This window comes from Petaurus breviceps, unplaced genomic scaffold (genome assembly GCF_028583685.1).
Source record: "Petaurus breviceps papuanus isolate PSGF00001 unplaced genomic scaffold, PetGlider_PUasm1.0 551, whole genome shotgun sequence".
NCBI lineage: Eukaryota > Metazoa > Chordata > Mammalia > Diprotodontia > Petauridae > Petaurus > Petaurus breviceps.
Genome location: NW_027186372.1, coordinates 29848681 through 29864729, shown reverse-complemented (window position 1 = coordinate 29864729; position 16049 = coordinate 29848681). Strand labels below are relative to the sequence as shown.

Sequence of the window (16049 nt, the reverse complement as noted above, 5' to 3'; positions counted from 1 at the left end):
CAGCAAAAACATACTTCATTAAAAGAAGAAAACAGGAAAACTATATGCTTCAAGGTTTTTTAGACAAATTAATACCAGTATTTAACATATGTACCTAATGGCATGGCATCCAGATACTTAAAGGAAATACTAGGCAAGTTTCAGGAAATAGACACTAAAACTTTAATAGTTGGGGATCTCAGTGTGCCCCTGTCAGATTTAGACAAATCTAACCAGAAAAGAAGCTAAAGAACTGAATAGAATTTTCAAAGAGTAAGATAGGATACATCTCTGGTAGTTACTGAATGGGACTACAAAGAAATATACATATGTTTCATACTGTATGGCAGCTTTACAAAAATCAGCCAAATATTAAGAAATAAAAATTTTACAAACAATGCAGAAAAATAGAAATATTAAACACATCCTTTACTGACCACAATACAATAAAAATTATGTTTAGTAAAGGGTTGTTGGATTAAAAATTAATTGGAGGGGCAGCCAGGTAGCTCAGTGAGTAAGAGCAACAGCTCCAGTGTCGGGATGACATGGGGATTGAATCCGGGCTCAGACACTTAGCACCCACCCAGAAACACCTGGCTGTGTAACCTTGAGCAAGTTACTTAACCCTGATTGCTTTAAAAAAAGAAGAATAAATAAAAATTAATTGGAGGTTAAATATCCCAAGGAATTATTGGGTCAAAGAATAAAACAGAAACAGCAGATAATTTCATCAGTGATAATGACAGCGTTGAGACAGTGCACAAGAATTTTGGGAATACAGACGAAACAGTATCTCTAAACAGTTTTTATCAATGAAAGAGAAGAGAGATCAACGAATTGGTCCTCAACTTTATTTTAAGAAACCTACAAAACCAACAAATTAAAAACCCTAATTAAACACCAAAGAAACAATAAAAAGTGTGATCTGGGGTTTTTTAATTCAGTAAAATAGATAAGCCACTAGAAAATTTGATTTTAGCAAAAGAAAGAAGGAAACAAATTGCCAGTATCAAAAATGAGGAAGAGTTCACAACAAAAAAAGCAGAAATAGAGGAAATTATTAGAAACTATTTTGCCCAACTATATACCAATAAAGACCAACAACTTAAATGAAATTAGTGATTATTTACAAAAATATAAAATCTTCAGGTCAATAGAATATGAAATAGAGAGCTTAACCCAGACTCGAGGGTAGGGGTATTCCATAAATGAATTTCCTAAGAAAAAACTGCAAGACCAGATGCATTTACAAATGAACTCTATCAGAAATTGAAGAATAATCAATTCTAGTAGTACCTAAGTTATGAAAAAAATAGGAAAAGAAGGAGGCCCACTCAGTTCTATGATACAGATAGTCTTTATACCTAAAACGGGGAGAGACAAAACAGAAATATCCCCAATATAAATATTGACACAGACATTTTAATTAAAATATTAGCAAAGAAGCCACAGTACCATATCAGAAAGATTCTGCATTATGACCAGGTTGGGTTTATATCAGGAATGCAAGTTTATTTCAATATTAAGATAACTGTAAGTATACTATGAGAGGGGAGGATAGACAAGCATTTATTAAACATCTTCTATATATCAAGCATTGTGCTAAGCACTTTGCAAATGTTATTTCATTTGTTCCTCACAACAACCTTGTGAGCTAGGTGGTATTATTATCCCCATTTTACAAGTAAGGAAACTGAGGCAGACAAAGCTTATAAATCTTAATAGATTAAGTGAGTTAAAGGTCACACACAGCTAGTAAATATCTGATGTGTTTGAACTCAAAGCTTCCATACTCCAAGCCTAGCACACTGCACCATCTAGCTGCCATTAGAGGATGTTAATAATAGGAATAATAAAAATCACATAATTGTATCAATATATGCATTAAAAGCTCTTGACAGAATACATCTATTTTTTGTTTTTCAAAAAAATGGAATAAATGGACTTTCCTTAATATGGTAAAATATATATATATTTAAAATTCTAGCTATTGTAACAAAAAAAATTAAAAATAGAAGACTAATGATAGGCAAAGAATAAACAATTACCAATTTTTGCATTTAATGATGGTTTACTTAGAGAACCTTAGGGACACTAAATTTTTCAAAGAAACTAATTTCATTGAAGTTGCACTAAAATAAATCCATATAAATCATTAGCTTTTTAAAATATATTCAATAAAACCTAACAGAAAAAGATAAAAAGAAATTCCATTTAAGATATCTAGAGAGTGTATAAAATATTTGAGAGTCTAACAAGCTACACAAAGGAACTATGCAATAATTGTAAAACATTCATTACAGAAACGGAGACCTAAGTAATTGGAAAAATATTAGTTGCTCATAGGTAGGCAGAGCTAATATAATTCAGTCCCATCCCAATCAAACTACCAAAGGATTATTTTATAGAAATAGAACAAACAATAATGAAATTCATCTGCAAGAACAGAATTTGAAGAAAAATGGGAAGAAAAAGGGCCTAGTAATAACTAATCTCAAACTATACTACAAAATAGTAATCGTCAACAATTTGGTACTAGTTAAAGTTTCAAAATATTGTTTTTAAATTAATAAAATAAGATGCATAGAATTACAAAGAAAACCAGTTATATCAAAATTGTTAATAAAATATTTTTAAATAAGTACACTGACCCCCAAATGAAGAACCTCTGGTAGAAACAAACAGCACATACCAGTGTACCAAGACAGTCTCTAAATGTATAAATAACTTAAAGGTTAAAAGACATCAAAAACAAATTATCAGAGCAAAGAAGAAGTTATTTCTCTCGCATATGGATGGGGGAAGAACTCATAACCAAACAAGAAATAGAGGTCACAGAAGATAAAACAGACAATTTTGATTGCACAAAATTAAGTTTTTTCACTAACAAATCCAAGGCAGTTAAAATTAGAAGGGAAACAGTTAAATGTGGAAAAGTCTTTGCAGAAAGTTTCTCTGCTAAACATCCCATCTCTATGATATATAAGGAACAAATTCCAATTTATAAAAACAAAAGTTATTCCTTAGTTGATAAATGGTCAAAGGATATGAATAGGCAGCTCTTAAAGGAGGAAATGAAACATTCAATACCTATGTGAAAAAAATGCTCCAAATCACTAATGATTAGATAAATGCATATTAAAACAACTCTTCATTTCCACCCCACACCCATCAGATTGACAAAGATGACAAAAAAAGGAAAATGACAAATGTTGGTTGGGATATGGGAAAACAGGCATGGTAATGCACTGCTGTTGGAGCTGTGAATTGATTCACCTGTGTACCATTTCTGGAGAGCAGTTTGAAACTATAGTAATATATATATATATATACACACCAAACACAATGACACTAAGCATATGCCCCAAAAGAGCAGACAGGGAAAAGACTCATATGTATGTAAATATGTGGTAGCAAAGAACTAGAAATTAAGGGGATTCCCACCAGCTGGAGAATGACTGAAAAAATTATAATGCATAATTGTAGTGGAATATTATTGAATTCTAAGAATTGACGAAAGGTATGGTTAAAGAGAAACCTGAGAAGATTTATGTGAACTGATGCATAGTAAAGAGTGAGAACCAGAAGAACAAGTTATACAATAAAAACAATGTAAAGACAAGCAGCTTTGAAAATGTTAAGAACTCTGGTCACTGGGGCAGCTAGGTGGCACAGTGAATAGAGTACCAGCCCTGGAGTCAGGAGGACCTGAGTTCAAATCTGCCTCAGACCCTTAATACTTACTAGCTATGGGCAATTCACTTAACCCCAGTTACCCTGCCTTCCCCCTCCAAAATAGCAAAAAAAAAAAAAAAGAACTCTGGTCAGTGTAGTGACCCATCACAATTCCAAATGACTAGTCATGAAGCACCTCCTGACAGAAAAGTGATAGACTCATGAAGCAGAATAAGACCTGCATGTTTGAACTTAGCAAGTATCAGAATTTATTTTGGTTGAAAATGCATATTTGTTAGAAGGATTTTCTTTTTCATTGTGGGGCAGGATTAGTGATAAGGCCCTTCCTCCCACAAAAAGTTAGAAGAGAACAAAGAGAAGGCCAGAATAAATCACAAACAAGTAGGACAGCTGTGAAAGTTATATACATATGTGTACATATATATTGAATTTATTATATATTTAGAAAGAAAAGCAAGTTCTTCATAATCAAGATTTATAGTTTCATGTACAATTCTCTTCTGTTCCACAATGTGAATGCAAATGCTGATCTTATTTGTTGTCTATTGAGTTCAGAATTATAAAAGAAAATGGGAAAAAAAATGAAAACAAAACATTTGTCCCATGGACCTCGGACACATTCTCCCACAAATAAACACTACATTGGTTTAAACACATAAGAAACATAAAAGGAAAGATACTTATGTAGGAAACTCATGTGACTGAAGCTCTCGTGTATGGATACATGTGGTAGAAGCTCATGTTCAGGGAATGTTTATATGAGGGGGGACACACATAATGGCTGCCTTGACACTGGTCTCCTCTGCTCACTGCTTGCTCTGCTGGTCTCTGTTGCCTCCAACTCCTTGACTAGGGTGCTGCCTTGTTACTTTAGAAAACAGAAACCCAGGGTCTAGGTGATGCAGTGAATAGAGCACCAGCCCTGGAGTCAGGAGGACCTGAGTTCATATTGGGTCTAGACACTTAACACTGACTAGCCGTGTGACCTTGGGCAAGTCACTTAACCCCAATTGCCCTACCTTCCCCCCTCCAAAAAGTAAAAAAACAAAACCAAAAGCCTTCTCCAGTTGTATGACCTCAATATTTGGCTCCTAAGGTCTTCCATCTCTTGAGCCAGGCAGTCAACCCCAAGAGCCAGAAATTATGAACCCCCATGCCAAGTTCTTTAGAAAAAAGGATAGTATTGTCCCAGTTTGCTAATCACCTTAGGCTTGGTCTTTTCTTTCAATTTCTCTTCCAGTCACAAATTCTGTGCCCTGGGACAGAGACCTTCCTCTAGCCTATAGTGACTATTCAATTTACCTCCCATTTTTTCATTTCTGAAAGCTAGGCTATAACGCAGCAATTATTTGCTTAATAATTACAAAGAGTAATTAAGAGTCCTCCAGTTTTTAAAACCTAAGTCTCTCCTGTTTTCCAGTGTAGAGGAAGAGGCAGGAAAAACAAGGTTGAAAAGGCAAATAAAGCTCAGAGGACAAGGTCATTGTCTCTGCTACCTGCTCAGCTGCATCCCTGACCCCCTCATATCTAGATGTAGTCCACGTTTGAAAGAGGCTTTGCCCCACATCCTCACCTGTGTAAGATGGAGTTGTTCTTGTTTTCTTAATTCTCCTTGATTTACTTCTTTGTAGAAATTGACCATCAGAAAAATCATATAGTATTGTTTGGTTGAAGCCATGGCAATGGAAATCTGTCACCAGAGGATTGGCTTTTCCCAATTCCCATATGTAAAGGAGGCTGCAAAATGAATGGAAGCAGTTATCAATCACTTACATGATGCCAAGGATTATTCTAAGTGGTGGAGATACGAGTAATAAACAAGGCAGCCCCTGCCATGGAGGGCAAGTCCCAGGGATGCTAAGAAGAACCCTAGGGGAGTCAGCTGGCGCACGCTTTCCAGCATTGGTATTCTAGCGGTATTAGCATTGGTTTGATTACAGTCTCTAGAGCGAGAAATGCAAAGAGAGGAGGGAGATGGGATATGTGGAAGGCAGGTGGCAAGAAAATGGCCAGCCTGGGTGGGATGTGAAGCATAGTCTGGGACCTGCTAAATCTGCGGTTTAACTCCCTCACCAATCCCTGGGGGATGTTTCCAGAACTGAATCGATTAAGTCCCCCAGAGCATAGCCTCAAAAAGTTTGGTGGCACAAATAAAAATACAAAATCTCATGTCTGTTGCTCAAAACCCTTCATGACTTAGCCCCCTCCTACATTTCCAGTTTTCTTACACCTTACTCCATGCCATACTCTTTAATCCACAAACAAGACACACCATTACTTGGTTCTGGGTGTTTTCTCTGTGACCCCCCCATTCCTGAAATGCTCTCTTTCCTTATCTCTAGCTCTCCTTAAAGTCTCAATTAAAATCTCATCTTCTATAAGACGACTTTCCCAATCCTTAATTCTTTTACCTTCCCTCTTTTAATTAATTGCCTTCTTATTCAGTACATGACCCTTTTGTACATATTTGTTTGTTGTCTCATCCATTAGTTTGTGAACTCCTTGAGGGCAGGGACTGGGGTTTTTTTTGCCTGTTTTTGTATCCCCAGCACAGTTCCTGGCACATAGTTAGGCTATTAATAAATGCTTATTGACTATCTGGCTACAACAGCAGGTGGGTGCAAGAAATGGACAGCTGAATGAGATTTTTAAAAGATTTTCAAAAAATTGTTTTATACTAGGGAAAATCTCTCTTTGATCTCCCCAACTGTGCCCCTCCCCCAAGTCCCCCACTCCCTAAATCACCAAAATTACCTTTGATAAACTATTGCTTTTTTCTCTTTCCCTTTATTACCTGTACCAATTACTGGGCACACTCAAAGCATAGTAATTAATGGTAATAGCAGCTCATATTTACAGAGATATTTTATATGCAATATCTTCAGTGACTCTCACAACAGGCGTCTCTATTTGGCAATGAAGTCATTTTCAGAAATAATGTATGACTTGCCCATGATTACACAGTTAAGACTTAGACTCTTCTCTAAACTTCACCACTGACTTTTGTGTCATTGAACAAGTTACCTCACCTTTCTAGTCTTCACTGTCTCACCTGTAAAATGCGTGGATTACAGTTGATAATCTCAAAGGATCCTTCTACCTGTAAACATTCTCTTTTCTATATTCTTATCCAACTCTGAAGTTCTGTTTTTTAATTGCAGATCCCTTCTCTTGCCTTCTGTAACATATAAAAACATCCTTATTAGAGGAATTGATTCTATTAAATTATCACATCCTTGATTTTATGGAAATGAGCTTTCTAATAAAGACTGAAAAAGAGAAGCCTAATTGCCTCCCAGATAATTATTCAGACTTCCACGACCTGTCAGCAGGGATCAATTAGTAGGTCTCAAGTTAACAGCAGCCATCTACGTCAAGAGGAATTCTGTGCCACCTCTCTGCCGTGGGGTGGTCTTCAAGACATGGACAAGGAGTGGGAATTTTGGGAGTGTGCATCCCAGAAAGAGAAAATCTCACTGTCATTTTAGGGACCTGAAATAGTCACCAGGTAGTAAATGAGCCATAGTCAAAGATGATAGCTATAGATTTCTGTTCTTTCTTTTATCCTTGACTTTGATAGAATTCCTGACCATAGAGCAGTGTATCTGTAATGTCATCATGCCTCTTAATATCTTATCTCATCTCATAGAAAAACCCCTTTGGAAAGATTTAGCAGCTGAATTAGAAGGAATTGATTTCTGGTTCCAACAGAAGCTGCCACAGGCTAAGGGAAGCTGTATTAATCTTTGTGAGCAAACAGTGAGGAGTTCCAATTTTACTGACCCCATTAACTAATCTCTGTGTATATGGTAATTGCTCCAGCTGCACAAGCTGTGGGGGAAAAAACATTCAAGTGTCCTGGGTCTTACAGAAGGTTCTATTGAAAACCTTCAAGGCCCAGCTACAATGCCACCTTCTCCATGAAGCCTTCTGCGATCTCAAGAGGTGACCTCTCCTTCCTCAGTTCTCACAGGGCACTTGGAATTTCTTATCTGTTTTTTATTATAGCTATTTGTGTTCATATTTTTCTGTTCCACTAGATAGTGCATCCTCTAAGAGTCAGGCCATGTCTTATTCATCTTTGTATTTCACTCCTTGCCAAACACAAGACATTGTACGTAGTGGACACCAAAAAACTGTTCTTTCAATTGCTGGATTTGGGGGGGGAAGTTTTAATTAAAGGAACTAGAAGAATGGGAGCATCTTTTTTTATAAAGAACATTGGAGGGGATGCAGAGTCAAGATGGAGGAGTAGAAGCAGGACTTCTGAGTGGCTCCGGCTTCCACCTTCCCCAATCCATGTAAAAAGGGGACTCTGAACAAACTTTGGAGCTGCAGAACCCACAAAATGACACAGAGACACTAACCTCCCGCTGAGGACAGCCAGGGAGGCCAGCAGGAATCGGCCAGCGCAGGCCGTGTGAGCCGGAGGTTTTAGCCCCAGGACAGATCTGACCAGCTGCCAGCCACAGGAACTCCAGATCAGCAGCAGCTGTGACCATTTCCAGATTTATCAACACACAGATGCGAAGGACAAAGTGAGAGGTCAGTGCATTCTGGACTTTGGGGCGCCATAGTTGGGAGAGCATTGGCTTTTGCCCCCAGGGCAAGAAGCTGCTGAGACTCAGCACAGCCAGCCAGCGCCATGTGGTGGCTTCAGCTCCTGGCCTGCAGACTGTAAGGGGACCAAGTGACCAGTCTGAGGGGTAATCACTCTTGCTTTAACCTGCTTGGATCTGGATTGCAGTCCAGGGTGGATATCCTGGGGTGTGTGTCCAGCTTGCCAGAGCATGTGGAGGGGCCTCAGAAAGGGCACCCATCTAATACTTCCGGCAGCTGAGAAAATCCCAACATTTGGGACAAAAGCTCCCCTGTCTGGGGGCAGAGTCCTGCTGTGGCAAAAAGCCCAGGGGTCAAGTGACTGCGGGGCAACATGACCAGGCAAAGGAAAAAAAGCAGACAGAAGATTCCAACATTACACTCCTATTTTGGGGACAAAAAGGAATAAAACATGGAACAAGAGGAAGACAATGAAGTCAGAACTCCTGCACCAAAAGCTTCAAAGTAAAATATGAGCTGGCTACAGGCCATGGAGGACCTTAAGAAGCAGATAAGAGAAGTGGAGGAAAAATTGGGAAGAGAAATGAGAACGATGCAAGAAAATTACGAAATGAGAGTCAACAGCCTGACTGAGGAAAATCACACCTTAAAAAACAAACTAACTCAATTGGCAAAAGAGGCTCAAAAAGGCAATGAGGAGAGGAATGCCTTAAAAAGCTGAATTTGCCAGATGGAAAAAGAAGCTCAAAAGCTCAATGAGGAGAATCATTCCCTCAGATTTAGAATGGAGCAAAGGGAAGCTAGTGACTTTGTGAGAAATCAAGATGATGTTAAAACAGATCCAAATGAAAGAATAGAAGGCAATGTGAAATATCTCATTGGAAAAACCACTGACCTGGAAAATAGATCCAGGAGAGATAATTTAAAAATTATTGGACTACCTGAAAGCCATGATCAAAGAAAGAACCTAGAAATCATTCTCCAAGAAATTCTCAAGGAAAATTGCCCTGATATTTTAGAACCAGAAGGCAAAATAGAGATTGAAAGAATCTACTGATCACCTCCTGAAAAAGATCCCAAAAAGAAAACTCCTAGGTATATTATAGCCAGGTCCCAGAATTCCCAGATAAAGGAGAGAATATTACCAGCAACCAGAAAGAAACAATTTGAATATTGTGGAAACACAGTCAAGATAACCCAGGATCTAGCAGCTTCTACACTGAGGGATTGGAGGGTTTAGAATATGATATTCCAGAGGGCAGAGGAGCTGGGATTAAACCCAAGAGTCACCTACCCAGCAAAACTGAGTATCATGTTTCAGGGGAAAATGTGGTCATTCAGTGGAATAGAGGACTTTCAAGCATTCTTGATGAAAAAACCAGAGTTGAATAGAAAATTTGACATTCAGATACAAAAAGCAAGAGAAGCTTGAGCGGGTAAACAGGGAAAAGAAATCACAAGCCACTTATCAAAGTTGAACTATTAACATTCCTACATGAAATAACAATAATCGTAACTGATGAAACTTTTCTCAGGATGAAAATAGTTGAAGGGAATAGAAATATATATATATATTTTTTTTTATCTATATCGGAGGGTATACGGGTGTATGAATACATGTGTGAATGTGTGTATATATGTTTACAGGTATACATAGATAGAGGCACAGGACCAAGTTAATAGGAAGGGATGATGCTTAAAAGGTGAAATTAAGAGGTGAGAGAGGAATATAATGAGAAGAGATGGAGAGAGACAGAATGGGGTAAACTATCTCATATAGAAAAGGCAAGGGAAAACTGTTACAATGGAGGGGAAGAATAGGAAGGCAAAAGGGAATGGGTCAACCTTATTTTCATTGAATTTGGCTCAGGGAGGGAATGACATACACACTAAATAGGGTATCTCACCCTACAGGAGAATAGGGGGGAAGGGGATGAGAGGGGGGATGATTGAAGGGGGGGCAGGCTGGGGGGCAGGGAAGTTGGAAGCATTCACTTTTGAAAAGGGATGGGATCAAAGTAGAGAATAGAACAAGTGGGTGGTGGGATAGGAGGGAGGGAAATATAGTCGGTCTTTTACAATATATCTTCTGTGTTAATGTTTTGCATTAGCTACACATGTACAACCTATACTAAACTGCTTATCTTCCCAGTAAGGGTGAGTGACAAGGGAGGAAGGGAATGAATCTGGAATTCAAAGTTTTAAAATCAAATGTTTAAAATTATATATATACTATTATCAATACTATTTTACATGTAATTGGGAAAGAAGATATACAGGCACTGGGGCATAGAGAGCCACCATGCCCTACTGGAAAAGTCGAAGGGGATATGGGAGAGAGCAAATTGGAGGAGGGGATATCCTGTGGGACTGCTATTTTGGGGTGGTGGGTCGGGGAAAACGGGGAGAAAATTTGTAACTCAAAATCTGGCAGAAATGAATGATGTAAATCAGAAGTTAATAAAACATTTGAAAAATGGGAAAAATAAAATAAAAGGTAAAAGAAAAAAAGAACATTAGGGACCTGGAGAAAAGCCTCCTTCCCTTCTTTGTAGAAAGGTAGGTTATGGATGTGGAACATTTCATATCCTGTCAGATGTGGACAGGGTGTTGGCTGGACTACTTTTTTTCCTCTTGCTGTGTGTTTTATTCTTTGCCCTTGTATGCAGCTCACTGAGCAGGGGAGAAGGAGTACCATATTAAGAAGTAAAGAGGATATAAAAAGCAAAAGTATCAATAAAATGCTTTTTTTTGGAGAATGGAAGTTTTGGGCTTTTTTTTTAAAGTACTGTTTCTTAAAGAGTGAAAAAGGCTCAGGGCTTGAGTCCATGAATCAGAGGAAGCCAATCATTACCAAACTCCAGCCTCAGAGGAAAACTAGCAAAATCAGGCTGTACTGCCCAGAGCCAGGAGCTGGCTGTGATCGTTTGTATGAATGACCAAATCGAAGAATTTTAGAGCTAGAAGGGAACTTAAAATATATGTTAGACCCAGAAATCACCACAGAATGTATAATTTCAGAGGCAGAACAGATCCTGGAACATAAAATGTTAGTGATAAGGGGACATTAGAATCCAATCCCTTCATTGTAAAGAGGAAGAATTTGAGAGGTGGAGTGGGTGAATGACTTACCTTAGGTTAAATAGTAGGTAAGTGGCAGATCCTGGATTAGAACCCAAGTGTCCTAATACCTAATTTGATGTGCCAACACACCACATCATGTCCTGCTTCTGCCTTCCTTGCCCTGGAATACAGCTTTGTTGACCCTTCCCAGCTTCAGCCTCCAAAGGGAGATGCTATATAGAGAAGCCCTAGTATAAGAAGCCATTCTCAATACTACCCCTAACCTGTCTTGTTTTTTTTTTTTCTTGTCTGTGCACAGAACACCTGAAGAAGCGTTTGGAAGATTATATGGCCCAGTTTCCAAGTGTAAGAATCCTCCGAACCAAGAAGAGAGAGGGACTCATAAGGACTCGAATGCTGGGGGCCTCAGTGGCCATCGGAGATGTCATTACATTTTTGGACTCACACTGTGAAGCTAATGTCAATTGGCTTCCACCCTTACTAGGTAAAGAAGCATAGCAATGTCCTGGGTGATTTATTATTGGACAGTGAATATAGGTTCTTAGTGTCTGGCTGCTTTCTTGACTTGTCTTTTGGCCTGGATTCAATCAACAGAAACATTTATTGAATATACAGTGTGTTCCTAGACCTGTGTTGGGCACCATGGTGGATATATAAAGTGTGATCCTTTCCTTCAAATAACCATCTTGTTGAAAATTGAAGAGTAATAGGCCTGAAATTAAAGGGAGGGAAGGAAGTACATAAAAAGTAAAGAAAGAAGGGCAACGGGAAAGAGAGAAGAGAAGGTTCAATTCTTTGGCCGAGATATACTTAGAATGAGCCATAATGAATTAACTTCATTTCCTTCTTTAACAGGGATTTGTTATTAACAGGGTTACTTGACTAATAGTTCACAAACATGATATATTCCTGGATTTAAGCAAGTTATTTGTATGGTTAGGGAATTCATAATTTATATTCAAGAAGTGGCAATTAATAAATCAGTGTCATCTGAAGGGAGGGCTTAAGTAGACTGCCTTAGGCAATGTTAGGGAGCACAAGATTGGAAAAGAGAGTCTCTATTCAGCATTGGTATCACTGATTTGGATGTTGGCAGAGATTTGGCCTCTAACAGATTTGTCAGTGATAAGCAATTAGGAAGGGTGGTTAATAGGTTTGAAGACAAAATGGATATCTGGAAAGATCTAAATAGTGAAATAATGATCGAGATGCCATTTAACAGGGATAAACAAAAAGTCCTACCCTTGGGCTCAGAAATCTGAAGTGCAGGATACAGAAGATAGAGTTCAGTAACTGTTTGTATGGAGAGAAAAATGAGGGTTTTAAGAACTCTAAATAGGATTTTAGTAACTGAATAGGAGTCAGCAATCTGGTGTGTCAAGTTAAAAAAAAAAACACCAACAATGGAATATTATAGAGATGGTACTTACTTTGGGTAGGAAGTGGGACTGGATATCCCTTCAAATTCAAAACTCCTACTGTTCTGTGAGTATAAATACTTTTAGAAGAAGATGAGAAAAAGATGATAAAAACCTGGTCTATGGTAATGGCAATAAGCATGGAGGAAGAATTTGAAAAACATTTTGTAGGAATAAACAAAGACTTAATGATGAATATAGCGGAACAGGTAAAGTCAGAGATTACTACATTTTCATCCTGTTTAACAGAGATAGAGAAGTTTACAAGAAAGCTAGTTTGACTGGATGAGAGTAATTTCAATTTGAAGTATGTTTAGTTTGAGGTGAAGATGCGCATTAAGCACTAGAACTCAAACAAGGAAACGGGACTAGAGAGCTAGATTTAAGGAAGAGCTCTGTAAATCAGAGAGTATTGAGAGAAAGCAGAAGATTAAGGATTTGGCATTGTAGAACCTTCCATATTTAGGGGGCTAAGTGAGGGAAAAGAACCAATAAAGTATAATAGGGAATATAGAAAATTTGCTTTCTACACAACTCAGGAGAACATCTGTCACCTACTTGTGAGGTTCTAGCCCCAAATGTCCAATGTTTCAGTATACTAGGTGAAAGATAAAGCCCAGTACAAGGGTGGGGGAACCTATGGCCTCAAGGCCACATAAGGCCCTCTAGGTCGCAGGTTCCCCACCCCTGGCCCAGTATTTCTAGTAAACATTGTTCATTTAATTAAACCCAGGGAGCATATGTATCTGCCTCTCATTACAAAGAAACACACACCATTAAATTGCATAATTTGTAGTGTTTTAGAGGAATGAGGCATTGTGGGGTCATTCAGTGACTCATTAAAAAGAATTTAGTGGTGTGACACAAAGCTGAGCTTCTAGTCTAAATAGTCGTTAACTTTGTTTCTATGGAAATATATGAGGGTGATTTTTATAATCAGCAAACACACATGGAAAAGTCATTCTCCTTTTTGTCATAGATGATATATGCCATGGGTATAGACACAAGGCTGTCTCCCCACTAGTCCTAAGGAATGATAGATGGGGTCATAGCTTTCATCCATAAAGCCATAATGTCTTTCTACATAATTCAGACTGTCATCTTTTGAGACCAACAGTAGGAGATTACTTCCAGGCCTGAAGAGTCAGTCATCCAATAGAAAGCCACTATTAGTAGAAAAATATGTAGTGGTCTCTTAAATTTCTATAATACTTTATGACTTACAAAACTCTTTTACGTAAATTGGCTCATTTGCTCCTCACAACAACCGTACAAAATGAATAATGCAAGCACTCATGTCACCATTTAGCAGAGCAGAAAACTGAACCATTTAGTGACTTGCCTGAGGCCACACAGAAAGTGAGAGCCAGAACTCAGATCCAGGTTTTCCAACAGGCCTAGTGCTTTCTCCACTCCCTCACCCTCTTACCCATAACAGGTTCAGCCCAGCTCCAACATACCACAAGGAAAGGCATCCGAGCATTGGCATAGCTTCTGAAGCACTGACCTAGTCCCTCATGGCAATTCCTCTGCACCTGATAATATATTGTAAGCTTGCTGGATTTATTTATTTGAGATATCCTTTGATACATCCGTTTGGTAGATCAAACACTGTTTTGTAGATACTTCCTCACATAGCTAATTTGTACTAGTGGTTCCATTCATACAGTTTATAAAACACCTTCCTTAAAATAGGACTATAAGTTAGGGAATGCTGTTACCATCTTCATTATTATTTTTATCCCCATTTTACACATGACTAAATTAAGACTCAGAGAGGGGTAATGACCTGGCCATAGTCACATGTGTTACTATGCCAGCCAACCTAGTGAACAAAATCGAGGCATAGACAAACTCAAGCACTAGTTAAATGGCATAGGGAAATTATTTTTAAGCTATCTGTAGATAGTAAAAATCTCCATGATAGAAGGGATCTATATTTGTTCCTTAATAAATGTTTCTCGGCCTCTTCAGACCGCATTGCTTCGAACCGAAAGACCATCGTGTGCCCGATGATTGACGTGATTGATAACGATCACTTTGGGTATAAGACACAGGCCGGAGATGCCATGCGGGGAGCGTTTGACTGGGAGATGTATTACAAGAGGATCCCCATCCCTCCGGAATTGCAGAAACCTGACCCCAGTGATCCATTTGAGTAAGTGCATGAAACTCAGCTTTCTTATTTGAGTCTGACCAAAGTTCCTGCCATTCTGGCAGCAAATCAAAAAATCGTAAGATCACAGATTGAGAGTTCATCTTTCAAATGAGGAAACTGAGGCCCAGAAAGGTTATAATTTTTGTTGAGGATGACACACCAAGTTAAGTATCTGAGGAGTGATACAAGCTCAGTCTTCCTGACTCCAATCCAACACTATTCTGTCTCTCAAGTCAGTTAAAAAAGTGTGAATTCATGTTCTTCAACCAGTACCTAATATGAGTAGTTTACAGCCAGGTCATCAGGAATCTTACTAATTGAGATTAAAGGTCGACCCTTGCCATCTTTAATCTTAATCTATGGTTTTTCTTTTTTACTGAGTCTCTCCATATTTAAGATAACAGTGCCTCCTTTCCTGCCTCTCCCAGGGCCTTTATTGTCAGCAGTACAACTCCTTCCCACTTCTCTTTCCCAATCTCCAACATATTGATGTTTATTGGAAATGAAAAGTAGCTGTTTTTCATAAATAAATGGGAGGCCCCCCACCCTAGTGAATGATGTTTGTCTCCTCCCTTTCTAGCCTGACTGCTCTCATCATTCATAAAAGAGACCCCGGAAGTCATCTCATCCTGTTCCCTCCCTTTCTGCAATATCCCTAACAGAATGCCTGCTAGTCAACTTCTGTTTGATCAATTCTAGGGATGAGGAGCTCATCACTTCCCAAGATAGCCCATCCCATTGCTGGCGAGTTTTAATTGTCAGGAAGTTCTACCTTGTACTCGCTGAAATTTGCCTTCTGGTAACTTTCCTTTACCTAGTCTTAGTTCTGCCTTTTAAGATCAAACAAAACAGTTCTAATTCCTCTTCATGCTTGTCAAATACTTGAAGACAGTGGCTATGTCTTTTTTTTCTTCACACAAAATATCCTTAATTCCTTTAACCAATCATCTCAGAAATTTCTGCTTCCCTTTTTCCTTTATTCCAAATAAGGTAGAATACCATTTTTAGAGACGTCAGCATTTTACCAATTTGGTTCTCCCATAGTCTACATCAGAGGTGACACATGGCCCACAACACTCCAGAGTATATCCTGAATCAGATTAAAGTGTAATTGGGAAATATTTAACAAAATAAATAAAAATACAATAAAA

At 38.4% G+C, this 16049-nt stretch overlaps 1 protein-coding gene across 5 annotated transcripts in view; it reads left to right on the top strand.

Annotated features, from left to right (window-relative positions):
• GALNT10 (polypeptide N-acetylgalactosaminyltransferase 10) overlaps positions 1 to 16049 on the top strand; it is a 181612-nt gene that overhangs the window by 131395 nt on the left and 34168 nt on the right. For all 5 annotated transcript variants that reach the window (XM_069102545.1, XM_069102547.1, XM_069102544.1 and 2 more), the window contains exons 5-6: positions 11621 to 11806; positions 14715 to 14898. In XM_069102545.1, coding sequence (XP_068958646.1) covers positions 11621 to 11806; positions 14715 to 14898 — 370 coding nt within the window. The remainder of the gene's footprint in view (positions 1 to 11620; positions 11807 to 14714; positions 14899 to 16049) is intronic.